Raw genomic sequence first — 21,554 nt, 5'->3', positions numbered from 1 at the left:
GGGGGAAACAAGCTAGCCCACCTCTTCCTTGTCAAACAGGAAGAAAATGTCCTCCCAGACCAGCAATTTTGAATGTGATTTTTAAAAACAAACACTCCTTGAAGACCTACTCTGATTTCAAGTATAGTTGTGAACTATTTATGGACATGATTGGATTCAATCCTTTCAAATGCCTGTAAGATGTCCTATTACTATTCCCATTTTACAGATGCGGAAACTGAGGCTCAGAGAGACCACGTAAGCTGCCCAAAGACCCAAACAGAATTAGGCAAAGAAAGATCTCTCCTATCCTTGGAAACTGGATTCAATCTACAGTCCCAGCTTCCTTCCAGGTCCTTGAGATGGAAACTAGACTCTCCTACCCTTCTTCTGACCTCCAGCACAGATTTCTGCCTTTGTAATCCCCTCTCACCTGGGTCGCAGAGCCTCCCACCTGGATTCCTGCCGCAGCCTCCTGCTGATCTCTCTGCCTGGGATTTCTAGCCCCTCTGATCTTCCCCATATCCTAGACAAGCTTAACCCAGATAAAATGCCCGTGTCCTTAGCTCATGCTGCTGGAACGTTACTCAAGTGCAAATTCTAATTGCATTGCTCACAAGCAGTGTGACCAGGGCAAAGTACCTAAACTTCCAGTGTAGCTCTTGCTCATTCACAACTTAAGGTCAGCAGTGCTGGGTGAGCACTAATTAGCTGTTCTGCAGAAAACACACAGAACCATGCCAGACACACAGAAACATTCAATACTCTGTTGCAACCCCCTCTTCTTTCGTCCCCCCTCCTGGACCCTCCCCTTTCCCTTCCTCTCTCACTTCTGTCTTCTCTCCTCTGTCCTCTCTCCCCTCCTCCCTCCCTTCCTCTCCACTTTCTAATATATGCCAGCCAGTCAAGCCACGTACTCCCCTTAAATGCTGTCCTTTCTCAGGCCAACTGCTGGGTCCTTAATTATCCCACATCACCTTCCTGAAGTCCCTCTTGTCCACTCTGCTACCATCTCGCTCCTCCTCAGGTCTGGTCAGCAAGTTCCTCCAACTCTACATCCTTTTCTATGACCGTCTGGGCAGCATTGTTTTTCACCTTTTCTGAAGTCCTCTGACAATGGAGTTGGCTCTGCCTGGTTTAACGCCAGATCGTTTACTAATTATTTCCTGTTGGCACATTCCTTCAGGGCGGACCCTGTCAGCTTTCTGTAAGCTGGTGATTAACTGTCCCCTCACTGTGCCGGGGACGAGTTCATTTTCTTCCCTCTCCCTGGCATCATCCACTGCCCACGGCCAGGCCCACAGAAGTCACTCCAGGAAAACTCACATATGGAGCAAATGGCCACTGTCCTCTAAGGTTCTAGGAAACCCCTCAACACAGGGAGTTCCTTTAAAGACAGGGAAACCCTGCCTCGTCCCTACGGAGAACATCGGGGACCTCGCCTAACCTGCCCCCGTCCTCTCCCCAGCCTGCTTGTTCTGGGACTCATGTCTCCACCCACACAAAAGGACAATCACTGGGTGACCTTGTTTGCCTGGGTCTGTGCTGATTTTAAAGATGGAAACCCCTCATCAGGCCACTAAGTCTCAGGCAAGGTGGGACGGCTGGTCACCTTATTGTCTGCCCCACTGAGAGCTTTATTTTTTGAGAGGATCAAAAACATTATTAACATCCTCATAGGTAACCTAGAAGTGAGACTTTGCTCCTCCTTAACCAGAACATCAGTGAATTAACCTACCTGAAGGACTGGGTTAGGTAGCCAATCTCTTGAATGCTAAGGAGATGGAAATATCAGCTCTCCAGGAGGCAGAACTGATGAACAAAGAGTGAGGCGGGAATTTAAGACAAGCCTAGAAAACTCCCCAGATTACTCAGAGCCAGCTCATGCGGGAACAGCCTTTCCCCTCCTGACTCTCAGGCCACCTTCAGAAAAGAGAAGTTAAAATCGATGGTGCAGTTCAGGTAGCAAATGTCCCCAGAATTGCCCATCTCTGGGTGTGACAGACACAAAAACACCACCTTGAAAAGATATATACACCCCCACGTTCATTGCAGCATTATTTTTAATAGCCAAGATATGGAAACAACCAAGTGTCCAATGATGGATGAGTGGATAAAGAAAATGTGTATAGATACACAATAGACTATTATTCACTTATTTAAAAAGACTGAAATCGTGCCATCAGTGATAAAATGGGTGGGCTTTCAGGGCCTTTGAGGGCAGAAAAAGACTAATATATGATCTCACTTATATGTGGAATCAACAAAAATAAACCAAAAAACTAAGCTCATAGATACAGAGGACAGATTATTGGTGGTTGCCCAGAGGTGGGGAAGCAAAATGGGTGAAGGGGGACAGAGGGTACAAACTTTCAGTTACAAAATAAATAAGTCATTGGAAAGTAACATACAGCATGGCAACTATACTTAATAATGCTATATCGTATATTTAAAAGTTGCTAAGATCTTAAAAGTTCTCACCACAAGAAAGAAAAAATGTAACTGTGTGCAGTGATGGATGTTAACGACACTTACTGGTGTGATCATTTCAAAATACGTACCAATATCGAATCAGTATGTTGCACACCTGAAGCTAACATAATGTAGGTTAATTATGCCTCAATAAAAAATGCTTAAAATAAATAAAAATGAAAACTAAAAACATTTAAATGTAATTAATAGGTAAACTGTCCTTCATCACGGACACCATGGAGGTTGGCTACCAGCCCATGTTAAACCGTAGCCACTGGAAAGTCATTTAGCATTTCAGTCAAGAGCTTTTGCACTCTCAGGGTCAGCCTCTGAAACTCCAGGCAATTGAGAAAATAAGTAAATTGAAATGAAATCAAAACATACCCACATAGGGAAGCTGAGACTCATCTGCCCACACTTTGATGTGTTTCAACTTCCTATGTCCCATTAGTGGTGCTTGGTTCAGAAAACTAAGGGGGGCCCAAGAGCTGAACACCAGCAAAAGGGGAGGTCGACGAAGCGCCTTCATCTTCTTCTTAAGGTGGAGGATGAAAACCTTAAATTCTTTTTGCTATTCTTGCTTGATTTGGAGATTGTTTCTGTTTCGTTTTGTTTTTCTTATAAGATTATCTACCTTACTCGAGTACCGTCAATAAAGAACTGATTTTTTTTAATTGTAATGCACAAAGACATATATTTGCATAATGATTTAGTAAGATTAACAGTCATAACCATCAGTTGAGGGGGTAGAATCTCACTGAGATCTCAGAAATAAAATAATGAAAATTTAAAAAAAAAAAATTGGTGGTACATTTCAGGAGAAAAAACCCATCCCAGAAGAGCTCATCTCTGGGTGTGACGGACACTCCAGACCAAAGGGCACCACACGAATGGGCTGGAAACCACGAACTGCTCATCCTAAAATCTTAACTCGATCTCAACAAAGGCCACTATTTATCTTTGAGCCTCCATGTTACCCCTTGGATTAAAAAGAAAAGCAAGAATTTCTGTCCTAGTGAAATGCGAGTATCTTCCAGGTGTCCTCAAGTCAGCAGCTGGGAGAAATCCTGGCGCGCTTGAGTGTCTGCCTCCTCTGAGGAATTTAAAAGGTGGAAAGAGCAGGATGATTAGGAAATGTCACCTTAGAACTCAGCTCCTACCTCTTATTCTAAAAAGAAGACACGTAAGTAGATGCATCTTTTCCAAAGAGTTCACCCAAGACCTCAACAAGGTCACAGATTCCAGATCTGTCTTTTACAAACATCCTTATGAACCAAACGGCTATGTTGTGAAATAATGATGATGATGTCGATGGTAGCAATTAACACACAGCATTTACCCTTTACCAGTCAAAGCACTAAACACTCTACTTATATTAAATCAATACATCCTGACAGCAACCTTATCAGATGTAGATCTATTACTATCTCCATTTACAGGTGAGAAAACAGACAGAGAGGTCAAGTAACCTGCCCAAGGTCACACAGCAGGCTTTGAACCGAGGAGTCAGCTACAGTCCATCGTCTTCATCCCACTCTGGACACTGGCCCATGTGCAAATGGAGAGGCTCCAGCTCCAGCAGAGCCTTTCCTCAGAGTAAAGGGCATTAGCGGGGTTGTCTGCTTGTTTGTTTTACCCCCACCTCCTTTCAGCAAGGACTGGAGGCGGCTTGCAAGAATCCAGAATAATAAGAGAACATGTATCAGAGGCAAGTGGAAGTACAAAGTGCCCTGTATAGTGGTTGGGACATTTTACAGCCCTGGGGGACAACGGTGGTGGCCAAGTGGGCTGGGTGGAAGGGGCCTCTGGCCATGTGCTCCATATTCTGTTCCCTCTCTAGGAAACTTTTGCCAGAAGTCAGGGTGACGATGAGCTTGACATCGCATCTCCCATCCCCACACTTGGAGTACAAATGGTCCTTCTACCTGATTGACAGCGCAGCGCCCCCTCCCCAGACACACACAGCCACGCAGGGCTGGCATCACCTGCAAAATCTGGTGAGTCCTGCAAAGCTGTGAGGACAGCCCACCCCTTTCCAGCAGGAGACGCGGGGCCAAAGTGCTCCTTGAAAGATCCTGTCGAATCTGCTCTCATCCCGTTCCTCACAGCCCGGGTACCATGTTCTCTGTCACAGGGCCAAAAGAGTTTGGGTCAGGGATTTTTTTCAAGGCAGGTAGAACCAAATGCCTGACCTTGGCCCTAAATAGCTTTTAATAGAGCATCCAAAGGATGTTGAGAGGAAGCAAGACCATTGCCTGCTGTAGAAAAAAGATGTTTTGGACTTGCCCTTCTCATTTCAGAGCCTGAGAAGGCACTGGTTAAGGACCATGGGGCAATCTCAGAAGCAGCCAGGGAAATAACCACCAATTAACTTTCCAAGTAGGTTGACACTTGAGCACAACTCACTCTAGCCACGGCCTGGGGTGACAGTGACAGAATGTGAAAGAACAAGATCTTTGTGAAGACTATTTGCTGGTAAGTAGGCAGAACCTCAGTGCCTCAAAGATGTCCACATCCTAATAACTCAGCGCCTGTGAGTATGTTACCTTCCATGGCTAAAGAGGACTTTGCAGATGGGATCAAGGTGATGGCTTTGAGATGGGGAGACGATCCCGGATTGCCAGGTGGGCCCAGTCTGATCACATGCGGATATCCTGAGGAGTAAGGACCTTTTCCCCTCTGTGGTCAGGGAAGGCTTGACTTTGAAGATGGAGGGAGGGGGCGATGAACCAAGGAATGCAGGTGCCCTGTAGAAGCTGGAAAAGGCCACAGCGTGGATCATCCCCCAGAGCCTCCAGAAAGAAATGGAGGCCCGCTGCTGCCTTAATTTTAGCCCAGTGAGACCTGTGTCCAACTTCTGACTGATGGAACTGTAAAATACTAAATGTGAGTTGTTTTAAACCACCAAGTGTGGGGTCATTTGTTACAGCAGCAACAGGAAGCTAATACAGTTGATGATTCCAATAAAGGAGTCCCAAACCTTTTCTTAAGATGGTTTGCATCAGTCACACAGAGGGACAAACGCTGGAGCAGGCAGCCCTTAGCTTATTCCCAGAAACTTCCCACATGAGCCTCTCCTCATTTGTCAGGGATTGGTCATGGACACCAAGCATGGTTGTCATCTGAGGAAGCTCTGTACTGAGCCCACCAGAGCCGAGTCAAGACCACTGCTCCTCTATGCAGACTTGGGAACCACAATAACCTTTTAGGCTCGAATTATGGGGAGGCCCACTTGCTCGTCCACATCACCTCTGGGGCCACAGCCTCTGGCAGACAAGCCTGGGACATAGCTTTCTACTTGACTCGTGGGCTATATTTTTTCCCTCAGTGTTTTAATTTGGTAAGACTGATGTGAGGAGCCATCTGGCCAGAAGTCGAACAGGGCACAATCACAGACCATCCTCTCAAGAGGATGAGGGGTCCACCCATGACATTTTGCTCTTTCTAATCTTGGTTCCTTACTGGGTTTTCAGAATCTCTCTTCTCAAAAGGGCTTAATAGCGTCAAGCCGCTTAACGGCTTCAAGAGGTTGTTGGCTCCCCCTAGTGGTCTTGAGATGCATTTTCCGACTTACCACCTTCCCTTTTCACACCCATCCCTCATTAGGGTCTGGTGGAAAACGTTACATTTAGTTTTCAGGCCCTATAGAAGGCGAAACCTTCCCAGTTTGCCTGGGACTCAGGTTCCCTGTTACCTAGGATTCTGAGTTTTAAAATGAGGAAAGTCCTGGAAAGACCAGAACGCCGTGGTCTCCATACCTATGGCTCCCTTTAGACCCCATGGAAAAACTACCCAAAGAGAGCCTGGTCTTCCTGGGTCCTGGGCCCTGCAACAACCGGGTCCCAAACATAATTGGGACCTGGACAGTAGTGCCTTTACTAACGCATCTCGGTTTGAGATCAGCAGCTGACTTGTGCATGTTTTGCTCATGATAGGAAAATAACAATTGAAAATGTATAAATTATTTCTGGGACTCTCATTGAAGAACCAGGAGAGGAGAGAGGACACATGGTGGATGGGACAGGAGGGGCAGGAGTACATAAAATCACATTGTGTGTAACATCGGAAAAGTTGGCCTTAAGCTTCAAAAGCAAGAAAATCAGAGAATTAAAAAAAAATAAGTATGGAGTTTAGGAAAAGGAATAACTTTTGTACAAATGTTCGATCAACCACAAAATTAGCGGAGCAGTGTTCCATGAGCATATATGAATCCTTTAAGTGGGTGACAGAGAGAACATGAGGAAAAACCAGTAGAAATGTGACAAGAGTCCCTCATGTGCTCAATTCTTAACTAATTTCACAATTTCTGAAATGCAAGGAAGTTTCTTCCTTTGGGGAGATTCTGACATGGTCGCCATCAGAAATTGGTATCTCAGCTCAAATTCTTGAATTCTACTTGTGAGTCTCCCGTAGAGACTGAAGGGAATCACAGTCATGAGATGCCACTTACTGGGGTCCGATGATCTTTCTCCGGGCACCCTCCACCCAAGCTCTTCTCAGCCAACAGTGTCTTCTCCCTTCTTCCTCTATGGTCTGTGCCAGCAAAGTTGGAATCCACACTGGTCTTATCCCCACCTCTTGGTTAGGGCAGGATGGAGCCATGTGGGGTGCAGGGGAGCGGTTGGGAGGGAAAAGTCCATGGGCAGGTGAACAGAAAGCTGGACTCCCGTACTCCCACCCACTATGGTCCCAGGGTGACTGCCAAGGGTTAGGCTGTACCAGTCTGCTTGCAGGTAAAAAGGCCAGTGGCTCCAGCCGTACCATCGCGTGACTACAGTGTAAATCTTCCTGGTTTCTTTAACTTTTCTGCAAGGACAGGGAATGCTAACTGGACAGGAAACCACCCAGCTGGGCCTGCGTTCCCTTCTCTCCCCTCTTCCGCCCTCTAGTGGAGCAAACGAGCCAACGAGGTCGCCACAATCAACAAAACCTGGTGCCAGAAGTTAAGGCTCCTTGAGGAATAAGAACTGAACCCCCCCGTGGGCCTCGTTTTCATATCTTTGTTGGTTTTGTTTATTGTCGTTACACTAGCGCATCCTATGGCACAAACATCACACATCGCACTTCCTGGAAGTCTGTAAAGGAAAAAGGTATCCTAAGGGCAGCAAGGCCTATTTTTAAAAAAGAAAAATTGAGTATTTTTTTCTTAAAGAAGTAAATGCCCACACAGTTGATAGAATTTTCTAGGTGGACTTCGTCTCCACACCCAACCAGTGGTTCAGGCCATTTTCCTCCCAGTGGAGCGGAAAGCTATGCTCGCTGTCTGCACTTTATCGGTAAAATGTGTTCATTAGGGTCCTGGGTCCAGGCCACAGAGGGGATTATGCTCTATCTTGAAATATGCTTCTCCCTCCTCCATAACCTTAGAGCTTAGGGACAATTTCATCCATCACTACACTTAGATCCTGAGAAAATACATTTTAGATCTTGCAACTTTGAAACATAGATCTGAACTTTTCAAAAAGCCTACGAATCCAAAATACATTCCCAAGTATGTACAGTATTCATTCTTTTTAACTGTTGTGTAACAATCAGTGTATTATTAGCTGGATTAGGTGGCTGACCGCCCGTGACCCACGTAGCTTCATCACTGAACCCAACTGCTCTTAGCTTTAAATTCTGGCCCACGGCTTAGTTATGCTGATGTTCGTTGTCTCAGTGGGTGGAATCAAGTCAGAAGAAGTACGTGGATGAACAAAATGGAAACTCGCTATTTAGCCTCCTATAGGAATTATGCTTTAAAAACTCCAGGGCTATTTTTAATCCGTATTTAATAATATGGCCTGATACCAACTGAACCTTTTCCATAGAAACGAAAAGCTTATTTCCTTGTAAAATTCTCACAAGGAATTATTACAACAAAGGAACATCTTGTTCTGGAAAGCCAGCTTAATAACGCAGCCTGTTTTTCTATACCCTGGTGGTTTACGTTCTTGAATGACTGAGAGTATTCCATTTCTTATAGGGACTCCAAAGGGAAAAATAGGTCCACCAAACAGAAGAAGGGGTCGCATGCCCTCTTTTCATCTGCACTGCACCCCTCCACTCCCCCTTGGAACCGCCTTAACCCACTCTGCACCTCTCCCCTTGACCATCTTCTCGCCCACCCAGATTTCACCAGCTTAGAAGAGCCATAAACCACATGTCCCGGTTACCTATCGCCCAAGAACAAGTCACTCCAAATTTAGCAGCCTAAATGGTCTGTTTTATTCTATCTCATGACTTTGTAAATCAGGAGTTTGGAAAAGGCTTAACTAGATGATCCTTCTGCTTCATGTGACACTGACAAGCTCACTCAGTGGTGTTCAGCTGGTGAATTGGCTGGGCCCAGGGGTCCGAGACAGCTTCACACACTTGTCTAGTGTCTCGGCAGGGTGGCTGCGGGGCTGAGCTCAGCTGGGATTGTCAAACGGAGCACCTACAGGTCGTCCTTCCAGCCTGGTGTCCTCAGGGTGGTCAGTCAACAAGGCAGAAGTTACACAGCCTTTTATACTGAAAACCACACAGCATCGCCCCCGCCATATTCTACTAGTTACTGAGTATCACAAAGGTCAGTCCAGGTTCAGAGGGAGGAGTCAGACCCCACTTCCCAGTGGGAGGAGGGTCAAAGAGTTTGCAGCCATAACTCACCACACTCTCTGCTTTCAGGGGGTGCCAAAATGCTCAAATCATTTATTTGTGTCTTTATTTTTATTAACTTTTATTTTTAAACTTTTTTCAATTGAAGTATGGTTGATTTACAATGTTGTGTTAATTTCTGGTATACAGCATAGTGATTCAGTTATACATATATATTTTCCTTCTCAAATTCTTTTTCATTATAGGTTATTACAAGGTATTGAATATAGTTCCCTGTGCTCTACAGTAGGACCTTGTTGTTTATCTATTTTACATCTAGTAGTTAGTATCTACAAATCCAGAACTTGCAATTTATCTCTGCCCACCTTTCCCCCCAACCCGGTAACCATAAGTTTGTTTTCTTTGTCTGTGAGCCTATCTCTGTTCTGTAAATAATTTCATTTATGTTTTTTTTCCTTTTTTTTAGATTCCACATATAAATGAATCTGTGTCTTTACTAACTTGAGCTGGTTTAAGAAAATTTTAGCAGTGCCTAAAGCAATAGTTTTTTTTTTTTTTTTTTTTTTTTTTTTAATGTTATCCAGTGGTGAGCAGAGCTGTGTATCCACATGTACTTATTACAGCAAACCTCACTCTCTGGAGAGTGACAGAGCAATGTCACTTTAATTGCTGCTTTTCATGATGCAAATAATCATAATATAAACATTAAAATGGCAGTTAACAAAAAAAGTCCCCCTCCCTCTCTCATGTGTCAATACCTCTGAGTGTTCTGAAGCATGGAATTCTCCATTCAGAGAGCTAAATGACACAAAAAAGCCATTGAGTGCAACCCCAAACTTCATCTTGTGTGACCACTTACGGGAACAGAGTTGAAGGCATCCAGCCTGGATGGAGTTCAAACAAAAGGAACAGCCTTGGAGAGAGATAAAGTCTTTCCAAGATTCTTCAAACTCACCGTGTCCAAGGCCCTGACACCAAAGGCAACAAAAAAGTGTGAATCTTCCTCATTTACAGGGAAAGCCTGGTGTCTCTGGATCTCCAACAACACCCTTATTCTGGGCGACCTTTAAAGCACAGGACAGCTGAGATGTGCTGGCTGTCTTGGACATGCCTGTGGCCATTGTCCTGAGGGCCCCTCAGAACCCCTCGTGTGCCCCCATGCAGGGAAGAGAACAGTGGCCTCCCTGCCCTGACTCCTCATCCTCAGCTCACTGTGGCTGGAGGTGGGCCGGGGGTCTCGTGGGGGATGGCTGGGTGCCTGAGCATCTTCCCACCAGACAGCTGCATCCTAGCCCCCAGGAAGGTTAGAAAAATGCGAACATAAAGCCTGGGCAGAATGTGTGCGGGTGTCCTCTGCCAGCAGCTGGCCACTCTCACCAGGGGTCAGTCTCACTGGCCGGAAGGCAGAATCCCCCAGATTTAAAAAAGGGGACCCAACTCTTGCTTCTCCAGGGCGACTCTAAACTCGCACATTCCAAAACGAAAAGGGGGCAATGAGTCTGGTATCTACTTAATCAGCACATATTGCTTCTCTTTTGTAAGAATAAATGGCTTCCTCTTAGAGATGACAAAGAGGTGACTGCAAAAAGGGCATATGAAGCAGCCCAGATCAGGGCTGGAGAGACCCTCTTTGCTGCTGTACTAGAGTTAGGAGAATTCTACGGGAATCATATGAAATTGAGGTTTGCTGTATAAGTACTGCTGATACATTGATCTACTTATCACGGAATATAAAAAAAAAATAACTCCATTGCTTTAGGCACTGCTAAAATTTTCTTAAACCGGTTCAAGTTAGTAAAGACACAGATCTATATATGAATGATTTGAGCATTTCAGCGCACCCTGAAAGCAGAGAGTATGGTGGGTTATGGCTGCAAACTCTTTGACCCTCCTCCCACTGGGAAGTGGGTCTGACTCCTCCCTCTGAACCTGGACTGACCTTTGTGATACTCGGTAACTAGTAGAATATGGCGGGGGCGATGCTGTGTGGTCTTCAGTATAAAAGGCTGTGTAACTTCTGCCTTGTTGACTGACCACCCTGAGGACACCAGGCTGGAAGGACGACCTGTAGGTGCTCCGTTTGACAATCCCAGGTGAGCTCAGCCCCGCAGCCATCCTGCCGAGACACTAGACAAGTGTGTGAAGCTGTCTTGGACCCCCGGGCCCATCCCATTCACCAGCTGAACACCACTGAGTGGCCTGTGTCACTCCCCCATTTTGGTCTTCAACTATTTTCCTTACCATAGTCTCCCACCATAGAAATAAAAGTTTAAAAAATGATTTTTAACATGCCTTGTACTTTAATAGTTTTTCAATTTTGTGGCTCAGACAAAAGCCAATGTCTGTAAATGCAATCTGACAGCTGAGGCAGTGCTGGCTTAGTTGGAAATAATTTATGGGATTATAAAATTTACATTCTTCCAAATACACCATTAAAACTAACCACCCAGTTCTTTCCACCCGATATGGTAGCCGTGCTTGTATATTGTCCCCTTCATTCATCCACCCACTGTGCACAGCACAGACTTCCACGCAGAGGGGAGCACAGGAGAAGGGCGGGGCCCTCGCTGTCGGAGACCTAGAGGCCAAGTCTCTCCTTCTGGCTGTCACTGTCCAGCCTGCCATCCTGCTCTTCCCACGTGTCCCAGCCACCCCCTGAGCTCCCCTTCCTCATGCAGCATTGTAAGTGTTTCCTTCTGGATCATCCTCTAAGGCTGAAGGTTCCGGAAAGGCAGGGGCTGTGTTCCTCACTGCTTGTCACTGCTGCTCCCCCAGCCCCACACACAGTGCCTGTTGTGTGGTGGGTTCTCAGAAGCATTCACAGTGAGTAGTCTAAGTGGGTCCAAAACACCACCTGGTGGATTGAAAGGCTGAAAAGCAGCTTTTACTTCTCCCCATATCAAGAAGCAGCGTTCAGGTGGATGACCAAGTACAGAAGGAAGGAGAAAGAGTGAGTTGGGGTAGAGTTCAAAAAACTGGTAAAAATGGAGAATTTTTTTTAATCTGATGATTTCTGGCACTCACATGTAAGACTAGACTTTCCCTCCCAGACTGAGTAAGTGTATATCAGCACGGTCTCTGTTTCTCTATAGAGCTACCCTCTCCGAAGCTTCAAAATTATCTTTCCAAACTATCTTTGGATATTTGCGTATTTCCATCCTCCCTCCCATTAAACATGAGCTACAGGTAGGCTTCCGCAATTCACTGGGCTCAATAGGATTTCTCATCAACCTCTGTATATTTTAGTCAATTCTTTCAGCAGATGGGATCCCAAAAAGAACCAGGAGACACAGCCTCCGAAACAACACTTTGATGAAGTGATCTTCATCACAGATAATTTCTTTCCACAACGGTTTTTATTTGTGGGAATAAATGCATTTCGGTCGATGGCAAGCCACAATCAGAGTGATCCATCTTACATTTTCAGGTCGAGCAGTGTGGGTGTGAAATAATGCTGCTGTCTATACACTTTAAACTTAGTTTTGAACAGGAATTCTAACAATGTAAGAAAGAGTTTGATCCTGAGAGGATGTGTGCCTGATAAAATGTAAACCTGCTAATTAAAAAGAAAGGGCGGAAGGCAAGACTTGAAATACCTAATCCCTCAGGACTTAAGAAGTTAAGAGAATAAAAAGTAAAACAGAGCATTTAAAGGTTCCAGGAAATGAAGCTGAAGTTTCTAAGAGTGCTAGCACGGCCTGTGCTCTGCTTTCCCAAGTATCCATGACCAGAAATCACCAAGACTAAAAGGGTAAATGACTCCAAGTAGTCAAAAGAGTCCCATAAAAATTTATACAACTCCTGTGACAGACAGATGTCTAATTTCCTTAATATAAAAATCAGGAAGAACAAGACCAAAGGGCAACTTGAAAAATGAGCAACGGACATAATCAGCCAGGTCACGGAAAAATTGATACCAACGGTTTTTAAATACATAAAAGTAAATTCAGCCTCATGTGTACTAAAAGAGATGTGAGTTTACTGACAGTGGACATCCTTTTTCACCTCCCAGATTCAAGAAGCTGGGGGATGCACTGAGCGGGCAAAGTTGGGAAAGCAGAGACCACTCATCTAGTGTCGGGGAGCATTATTTGGTATAAAAAATGTCACTGGGGGTAAAAACTTAAAGTTGCATAAGTGCCTTTTTGCTCATTTTTCTTCTGAACCCATAGCCCACACTGAGTTACGCAAATAACATCTCCCCTTCAAGCTCTTGGGAGACCAGATCCCACAGAAGCGGTCTCAGCCTGCTGGCTCCTGACGGAAGATACATGGAGCGCTTCAGCCTGCTGATCCCCCAGGAGCCCATCCGACCCTGGGCCCGACAGATCCCCGCCCCACGTCCACCCCATGGTGACCCACGGGGTGTGACAAAGCTCTGGCGGCTGGCTTTGCTGGCTTACTTATGTGGGGGACGTATCTCTGGGTGACAATGCTTACTCAAAGGCCGTGTGTTTCTCAAGTCCTGCTCCAGCCTCAGTTTTACCTCCATGGAGAATCTAAATGTGATGGCAGATGTAAGTTTTCGAGCTCAGCGGTAGCTGTGTATCAGTGGTTAAATGTGTGGAGTCCAAAACATAATTTAAGAAATTCTTAAGCCCTGGCCAAAGATAATTCACTGGTCACCTTAAGGTTTTTTTTTTTTTTTTTAATTTTACCCCACCCCACCCTTAATGGAGGCACTGGGGATTGAACCCAGGACCTCGTGCATACCAAGCATTCACTCTACCACTAAGCTATATCCTCCACCTACCTAAGGTTTTTTAAAGTCGTGTGAAATTTGCCAGGAAATCCTATCTCAGACTGTCCCGCCTGTTAGGCCCTCCCTCCGAGTGCCAGAACCGAACCTGTAAGCCAGACTTCCTTAGCGACTAAATCCCCGCAGTCGCTAACACTGTTATTTACAGTATTAGCATCTCTTCTGCCATTTGTTGGCACTATGATGGTGTGTTATTATGTTGTTATCCTCCATTTTCATGAGTAGAGAAGAAGAGTCTTTCTTACTAAATACATTGCAGGGTTACCCTATAATTTGATGGCAAATAATTAACACTTTGAGAAAACAAAACTAAAAATTAGCAATGAGAGGCAGTTAATTTCCCATACAAGAATTCTGGGAGGCCTTCCTGTGGCCTGTCCTATATGTTCCTGGATCTTTCACATCCAAGCATACATTCTTACATAGGTACAGAATGAAACAAAATGACAAATTAATAAAATGACAATTCGCACAAAGGTGGGGAATATAAACCACCAGGTGGCTTAAATTAGAAGCATATTTTATTATTACATTTTACTGGATTCTATGTCATTATTTTCTGGTATATTTTTAACCTAGATATTTATTTTTTAAAATAGGAAGAAATGTAAAAGTTAAAAGTTCCCAAATAAAGTGTGAGCTAATTAGTGTAAAACAGTTTTTACCAGGCTATCCTGAAGGCTAAGGGAATGTCTAGAGCAGCATCGCAGCACTCTCTGTAAAGAACAGTTCTGTGAGTTCTACACTCCAGCCATGGCATCGAAAACCCACTATATGTATAATGGAATACTACTCATCCATAAAAAATGAAATAATGCCCTTTGCAGCAACATAGATGGACCTGGAGATTATCATTCTAAGTGAAGTAAGCCAGAAAGAGAAAGAAAAATGCCATATGATATCACTTATATGTGGACTCTAAAAAAAAAAAAAAATACAAAAATGAACTTCTTTACAAAACAGAAACAGTCTCACAGGCATAGAAAACAAACTTATAGTTACCAGGGGGAAAGGGGGTGGAAAGGGATAAATTGGAAGTTCCAGATTTGCAGATACTAACTACTACATGTAAAATAGATAAACAACAGGCTTCTTCACTATAGCACAGGGAACTATATTCAATAACTTGTAGTAACCTACAATGAAAAAGAATATGAAAAGGAATATATATATGCACATGCATGACCGAAGCATTATGCCGCACACCAGAAACTGACACAACATTGTAAACTGACTATGCTTCAATAAAAAAAAGGTTTAAAACAAAAGAAAGAAAACATTTTTTAAAAAAGAAAAGAAAACCCACCATGACACACCTGACATGTTTACAAAACCAGGAGGTCAGATGCTCACTGTGGAACACTGAGGCCAGACAAAATAGAGCCCAAAGAAGGCAACTCGAAAAGGTTAAATCCAGCAAAGAAATCCTACTCTGAACTAATTTAAGGATTCTTAAATCAAATATTACAAACTCAAAAGATGAAACAGTCTAAAGGACTTTTGCTTGGTTTTTGCTTTGGGATCTTTTGATTAGAAAACTAAGAAGAAAGTGGGATGCTTGAGCAATTCTAAGTGCCCCTCAGGAGCTGTATAAAGTAGTTGTTTGAAAACCAATCTCACTGTTTGGAGATCCGTTTGTTTCCTTAAGGAAAGGAAGAGAACAACTGAGCACCAAACCAATCGTCACAGACAGAGTCTGGACAAGCCATCCACGGTGTGGCCCTTGCCTCTGCCTCCATAAACTCCTCAGAGCAGAATCTGAGAAAACAACATGCTTCTACTTTTCATGACATCCTTTTCCCCGGAGTATGGAGGCAATTGGGTACCTAGAGAATCTGCCCTAAAAAAAATTAAACTAAAATGGCAGGGATGGAATGAGAAAGGGATTATTCCTGTGCAAAATTAATGAAAGTTCATCAAAGCTGAGCAGGAGTAATAGTAATTTACACTTACACCAGGCTTGCTTCAAGTCACTTACTGTTCTAAGTGCTTTATACAGTCTCCATCCCGAATCTCCTCAACCACCTCGTGGAGTTGGTGCTATTATTGTTCCCGTTTTATACATAAGCAGCAAAGGCAAAGAAAGGTTAAGTAACTTGCGCCATGTCACACAGCAAGAAAGCAGCAGAGCCAGGATTTGATCCCAGACCCACTGGCTCTAAAATCTGTGCTATTGACCACTACGATATGCTGCCTCCTAGAGGCAGCCACCCACTCAAACCATCGTGTCCCCGACCTGTGCTCCGCACCAGAGGTAGCACGCCGAGGACAGTGCCATGTGTGAGTGGAGCTTCAACAGAGGGGAACCCAACCCAAATTAAGGCTAGAAAAATCTCCCCAGAGGAGACGATAGCCATGCTGGATCTTGGACACATAGCAGATAACCAGACAGGGGACAGGGAGAGGGACGAAGGGGAAGAAACTCGATTCAAGTACAGAATATGCAAAATTTCAGGGCAGAAAAGAATGTGGTTCTCTCAAAGACCGGTATGTAGTTTAACACCGCTAGCAAAGCGGCACCACGGGTGACAAAGGCGGGGGGCACCCAGGCAATTCCAAGGAGACAAGAATCACATCATGCAGAGTCTTGTGACCTGGCTAAGGAGTGTGGGTTTATCTGAAACTCTGCAATAAACAACTGAAGATCAAATGATCTTTTATTTCCTAGCTCACTGGCTATTACGAAGGGACTCGATCGGAGAGAACAGAGGATAGGTGCAGAGAGACTAGTTAGGTAGCTGTGTTTCCAAGCTGTAACAAGAGGCTAGAACCCTGTAGCCAGGCCACTGGAGAAAGGGGAAATTTCTTAAACCAAGGAGCAGATGTGGGGCACACACAGCAGCACAGTGTTCAGATTTCCCCCTCCTCCAAATTCCTGAAGACTTCCGGCTCCCAGTGAGCCTCCTGGGGGTTGTGCCCTCAGGTTATGTCCCAATACATCATCTTAAATTGTCTCAGCATCTTCAAAAGTGCTCAGAAGGGCATCTTCTCACTAGTGAGGGAACACATACCCTTTCTTCCCAAACTTTCTTGCCACCCAAAGAATTCCTGAAATTCTAATGTTAATCACTTTGGGTTTTTAGGGGGTTTTTTGTTTTGTTTTGTTTCTTATTAAAATTTGCTTACATTTCTGTCAAGGAGGTTTAGGCCATAACTGGCCTCCATAAGCCTGAAAGTATTTTGGATGGATTATGATTCAACTTACAATGCACATTCTTGACCTTATTACCTGCTGCTCTCCCAATCTGGCCAAAGGTCTCTGGGAAGGGCTTTTTCAACAAAGATTCTCCTGTGAGCTGCCCCTGGACCTTGTTCCTTACTTGTGATGCCTCCTAGGAATGCCTGTTTCAACTCAGAACTTCCTCACTTGTGTCTCTACAGAAACTTTAACAGAACCTTTGTTCTCTGAATCTTTGAAGGCTGAACATATGACATAAAAGCAGGTGATGTTTGTCATCAGCTTCTTGTAGTCTTCCAAAATAAATGTTCAAATGTTCACTAAATATTATAGCAGTGAAATGAACTTCCATTTTCCTCCCAAACCTGCCTTATCGATTCTTCCAAAATGGAAAACCTCTTTGGAGCTGAAAATGTTGGCCAGCTCTGGGCCTCTGAGATTTGAGTCCAGGATACTGTCTCACATTACAACCTACCTGTTTGCATTTTTTCACTTCAAGTATTAGCATTTCCTTTGGCAGAAATTGCTTTGAACATCAATAGAGTTTGTTGCTTTTTTTTTTTTTTTTTAAGTTCTTTAACAACCTCCTGACTAGAAGAGCCAGTTAGGATTTTCAGGACAAAGGACAGTGGGATGCCGGACCCCACTTCCCACCAGTCCTACCTCAACCTTTTTGCTTCCAAACCCTCAATTCTTCCTCGTAGCATTCCTTTTGAAACCCAGGCTGCCCCGCCTCCCTCCCGCGGACAGAAGCGCTTGGTGACAATCAGGACGCCTAGAGTGTGATCCCCGCGTGTCCGTCTAGGATAGGATCTGAGAAGACCAAGACTAGGCACGGGAGTTGGGGGAAGCGAGACTTACCTTCACGAAGAGGGTGATGTCGTGCTCCTGCCCCAGGGCCCCCTCGTCAGACGCCTCGCCGTCCTCCCGGCGGCCGTTCACCCGCGCCGGCTCCTCGCCGCGCTCGGCGCTGCCCTCCTCCGCCAGGTGGTTGCTCAGCTCGGCCTCGGGCTCCGCCGCCCCCGTCGGCGGGGCCACCTCCGCATCCGCGCTGCGGTCGGCGGGCTCCTCCTCGCCCCCGGCAGTGGACTCCTCGCCTGGCCCCTCTGGACCCGGCTCCCGCCTCTCTCCCTCGGCCTTCTCCGTCTCCTCCCGGGCCCCACCCTGGTCCGCGTCCTCACCGGCGTTTGCCCTCGCGTCCGCGGGAGCCGTTTCCTCCGACTCTGCTCCCTCCTGGGCCCCCGCCTGCTCCGGGGCGGCCGTCGCTGCACCCCGAGGATCCCCCGCAAGCTCCCCAGGGCTGCACTCCGCGCTTTCCGCCGCCGTGGCCTCGGACGCCTCGGCCTGCGGTTGGGGGCTGCCGTCCCCTCCGTCCGGGGGCTCACCCTCGGCCCCGTGTGCCCCTTCTGCCCGCCCCCCAACCTCCATGCTGTCCGCCGCCGGCCCCTCCGCGACCGTGCTGTCCCCCGCCGGCCCCTCGGCGTCGGTGCTGTCCCCCACCGCCCCGGGCTCCTCGGGCCCGCGCTCCGCCTCTCCCTTCGCCTCGGGGGCCGCAGTGTCCCCCGGCTCCCCCTGAGCCTCCCCGGGGGCCTCGCCCTGCTCGCCGCGCCCTGAGCTTGCCTCTTCCACCTGCTCCGCGCCGCTCACCTGCTCCTCTCCCTCCCGGGCGACCCCCTCCGCCTCGGCCTCGCCTTGCGCTCCCCTCGCGCCCGGCGGCTCGGCCCCCGGGTCACCGCCCGCGCCCGGCGCCACCTCGCCCGCGCGCCCTCCGTCCGGCCCCGGGCCTTCTCCTTCCGTCACCGCGGCGGTCCCGGCTGCATCCGCCCCCTCTCCCCTCGGCGCCTCCGCCGCGCCGTCGCTCGCCTCCTCCCCGTGCACCTCCGGGCCGGCAGCCCCCGGCTCGCCCCGTCTCTCCTCCTGCAGCGCCGGCTCCTCGGCCGGGCTCTGGGGACCCGGGGCGCCCCTCTCCGGCTCCCCGGCCTCGGCCATGGCCGCAGAGCCCTGTCTTTGACCAGAGATCCTTCCTTGACGCTGCTGAGGAGGCAGGTGGCGCTGGGCGAAGGGCGCGGTGCCGGGGACCACTGCGCCCCCTCCGAGAGGACCGCTGCTCCGGGCTCTGGCGGCGCCGGGGCGGTGCGCTGGTCGCGCGGGGCGAAATCCTCTCGCCCCAAGACACGGCGGCCCTTACCCTGAGTTTAAGCTCTCTGAGGTCTTCTTCCACTTCTCGTGCTTCTCCCTGGTTCCGCGTCTGCTTACCACCTGGACCCTAATTCTGACCTTGGTTCCCTGGAAATGCACCCGCGGAGGTGAGCGTGTGGCTGGGGAGGGCCACTTAGCTCCTACACTCCTTGAAGTGCCTGCTCCACGATCCACGAGCTGACCAGAAGTCCCAGGTGCCAACTCCATCCCCTGGGGGCTTGGGCGGGGTTTGCATACCCCGCCTTTCCACCTTATTTGGGTGGCCTGAAATCCTAGCCAATGACGGCCGTTCCTGTGGCCCTTGTGGATTTTAGGGAAAAGATCCTGATTCTACTGGCCGCTTGGGTGTTTTATGGAACAACTTCAAGTTTCAGAGCCATTAAAATCACCCCCAGACACATACCTGGACACCCAAACACCTATTTCCTCACTTTCCCAGAAGTCAAGCGTTAAGCTCAACAGGTGCCCAACTGCAAGATGCCCCTGTACTGCTTAAATATGCAAGAGCAGGGATGGTAAATCCTGGAAGAAAGAATGGGAGGCCACACCCCTCCTTCGAATTTCTGCAGGGCCCTTCTGAGAAGTTGCAGAAGCCCCAACATAGAAGCAAGAGGAGCCAGGTGATCTGCTTGGACCAGAGATGGGCTTTGTTATGCATGAGGGGCTGGCTCTCCTCTCTCCATGACAAATTCTAGGAGTTCTGCACTCAGAGGTTAAATCCATCATCTCCCTGGTCCCTGAAGATGCTGAGAATCTGTTTCTCTTTCTGGTTCTCCTAGATTTTCTAAACTCATGCTCAAAGCTTTTTTTTTTTTTTTTTTTTTTTTTTTTTTTTTTTTGTAAGTTGTGTTTCAGAGGCTTGGGGAGCTGAAGGTGGGGAGATGAAAGTGAAAAATTTGAAGGAGGGGAGCTCTGGAATTCATTGGATTAGGAATCTCTCCGGATCACAGACCAGACACATTTCTCTCAAAAAAAAAAAAAAAAAGAAAGAAAGAATTTATGGTGAAACTTATGTAGTAAGTGTGTTGTGGAATCAAGCTGGATCATGTGGGTGACAGTGAGGAACTGGTTGCCCAGGGTGGCATAGTCTAAATGCAAGCAGGGATCCCAAACCAAGACTGATTTAACTTGTCAGGCTCTTAAAGGCTTGAATACTGCCCTGAGACTCATGAGTCTATCATGTCGACAGAGGATTTTCCTGTTATCACTAAAAGATCAGCAGGCGTGGAGTCACACATTTGGCCAACCACCAGGATGTCTCCTTCTAATTCCCATTGCCCATTACTGATGAGTGAAGGACAGGAGCCCAGAGTCACTCAGCTTCATACCACCTTTCTCCAAGGTGGTGCCCTATTTGGAAAGGAACGAACCAGAAGCTTCGTCACCACATAACAGCATCTACTCAAAATATGGCACTCACACACGTGAGCTAGACAAACGTGTCAGACACAGATCCTGCTCTGCAGAATCTCCGGGGACTTAGAAGAGGAATTCTGATGTGTTCCCACAGCAAGAAAACAGCCATCAGCCTTATTTCTTGAGGAAAGGGGAAGCCAGCACGTTCATCTCCGAACAGCAAGCACAGTACGGGATTAGAGACCCTTATGCAAACCCAGTGAGGCCAGATGTTTCAGAAAACAGAATTCTCATAAAGATGACTGAGTGTTTATAGTGTCGATTACAGAGCAATGCACACCACCCTGTGACTGAACACATTAATATTTCGGCAGTGACACAGATGAACATTCATCTTAGGTGGAATATATAAAAAACATACATAGTTTCAGAATCCCAGTTCAAGGTCACCGCCAGATGAGTTCTGTTCAGTCTGGTTTTGCTTTCAGATAAGTTCCCCAAAACACTTGCAGTTCAGAGATTTTTGGCTTTCAGAATATACATATGGGATTGTGGTCCTGTGACTCATCGAAGGGCTACAGGTTTATTTGCGCTGCTAGGAAACATCTGAGATCAGTTACATCTATATGTTTGTTCTTAATAAAAAACCAACTGTCTCCAACACTCTGCTTTTGCGAAGAACCAAATTAAGACACAGACTTATGCAAGTAGGAATATTCCATAAATTTTAACTCAAGCAATATTATTAATTTATTTTTAATTTAATCCTCTTAGCGATAAGCAGTGTTGTTAATCATAGTCATGTTATATGTTAGATCTCCAGAACTTATTCATCTTGCATAACTGAAACTTGGTACCCTTGACCAATACCTCACCATTTCCCCCGCCCCCCACCCCAGCCCCTGATAACTACCGTTCTGCTCTGTGTTTCTGAGTTTGACTATTTTAGATTACACGTTATTCGTGAGATCATGCAGTCTTTGTCTTTCTTTGTCTGGCTTATCTCACTTAAAATAATGCCCTCCAGGTTCA

At 46.6% G+C, this 21,554-nt stretch overlaps 1 protein-coding gene and 1 non-coding gene across 2 annotated transcripts in view; both read right to left on the bottom strand.

Moving 5' to 3' along the window:
• Positions 1–18,963, bottom strand: part of CLIC6 (chloride intracellular channel 6) — a 37,484-nt gene extending 18,521 nt beyond the window's left edge. Inside the window, exon 1 of the mRNA XM_031459289.2 lies at positions 17,829–18,963. Within this exon, the coding sequence (XP_031315149.2) occupies positions 17,829–18,956 (1,128 nt within the window). The 5' untranslated portion in view covers positions 18,957–18,963. The remainder of the gene's footprint in view (positions 1–17,828) is intronic.
• Positions 13,705–13,777, bottom strand: TRNAT-GGU (transfer RNA threonine (anticodon GGU)). The gene has a single exon. It is a non-coding gene; the product is annotated as a tRNA-Thr (tRNA).
• Positions 18,964–21,554: the final 2,591 nt, after the last annotated feature.

Source organism: Camelus dromedarius, chromosome 2 (genome assembly GCF_036321535.1).
Source record: "Camelus dromedarius isolate mCamDro1 chromosome 2, mCamDro1.pat, whole genome shotgun sequence".
In the NCBI taxonomy this organism is placed as follows: Eukaryota; Metazoa; Chordata; class Mammalia; order Artiodactyla; family Camelidae; genus Camelus; species Camelus dromedarius.
The sequence above is the reverse complement of the archived record's forward strand: the minus strand, read 5'-3'. Positions and strand labels throughout refer to the sequence as shown.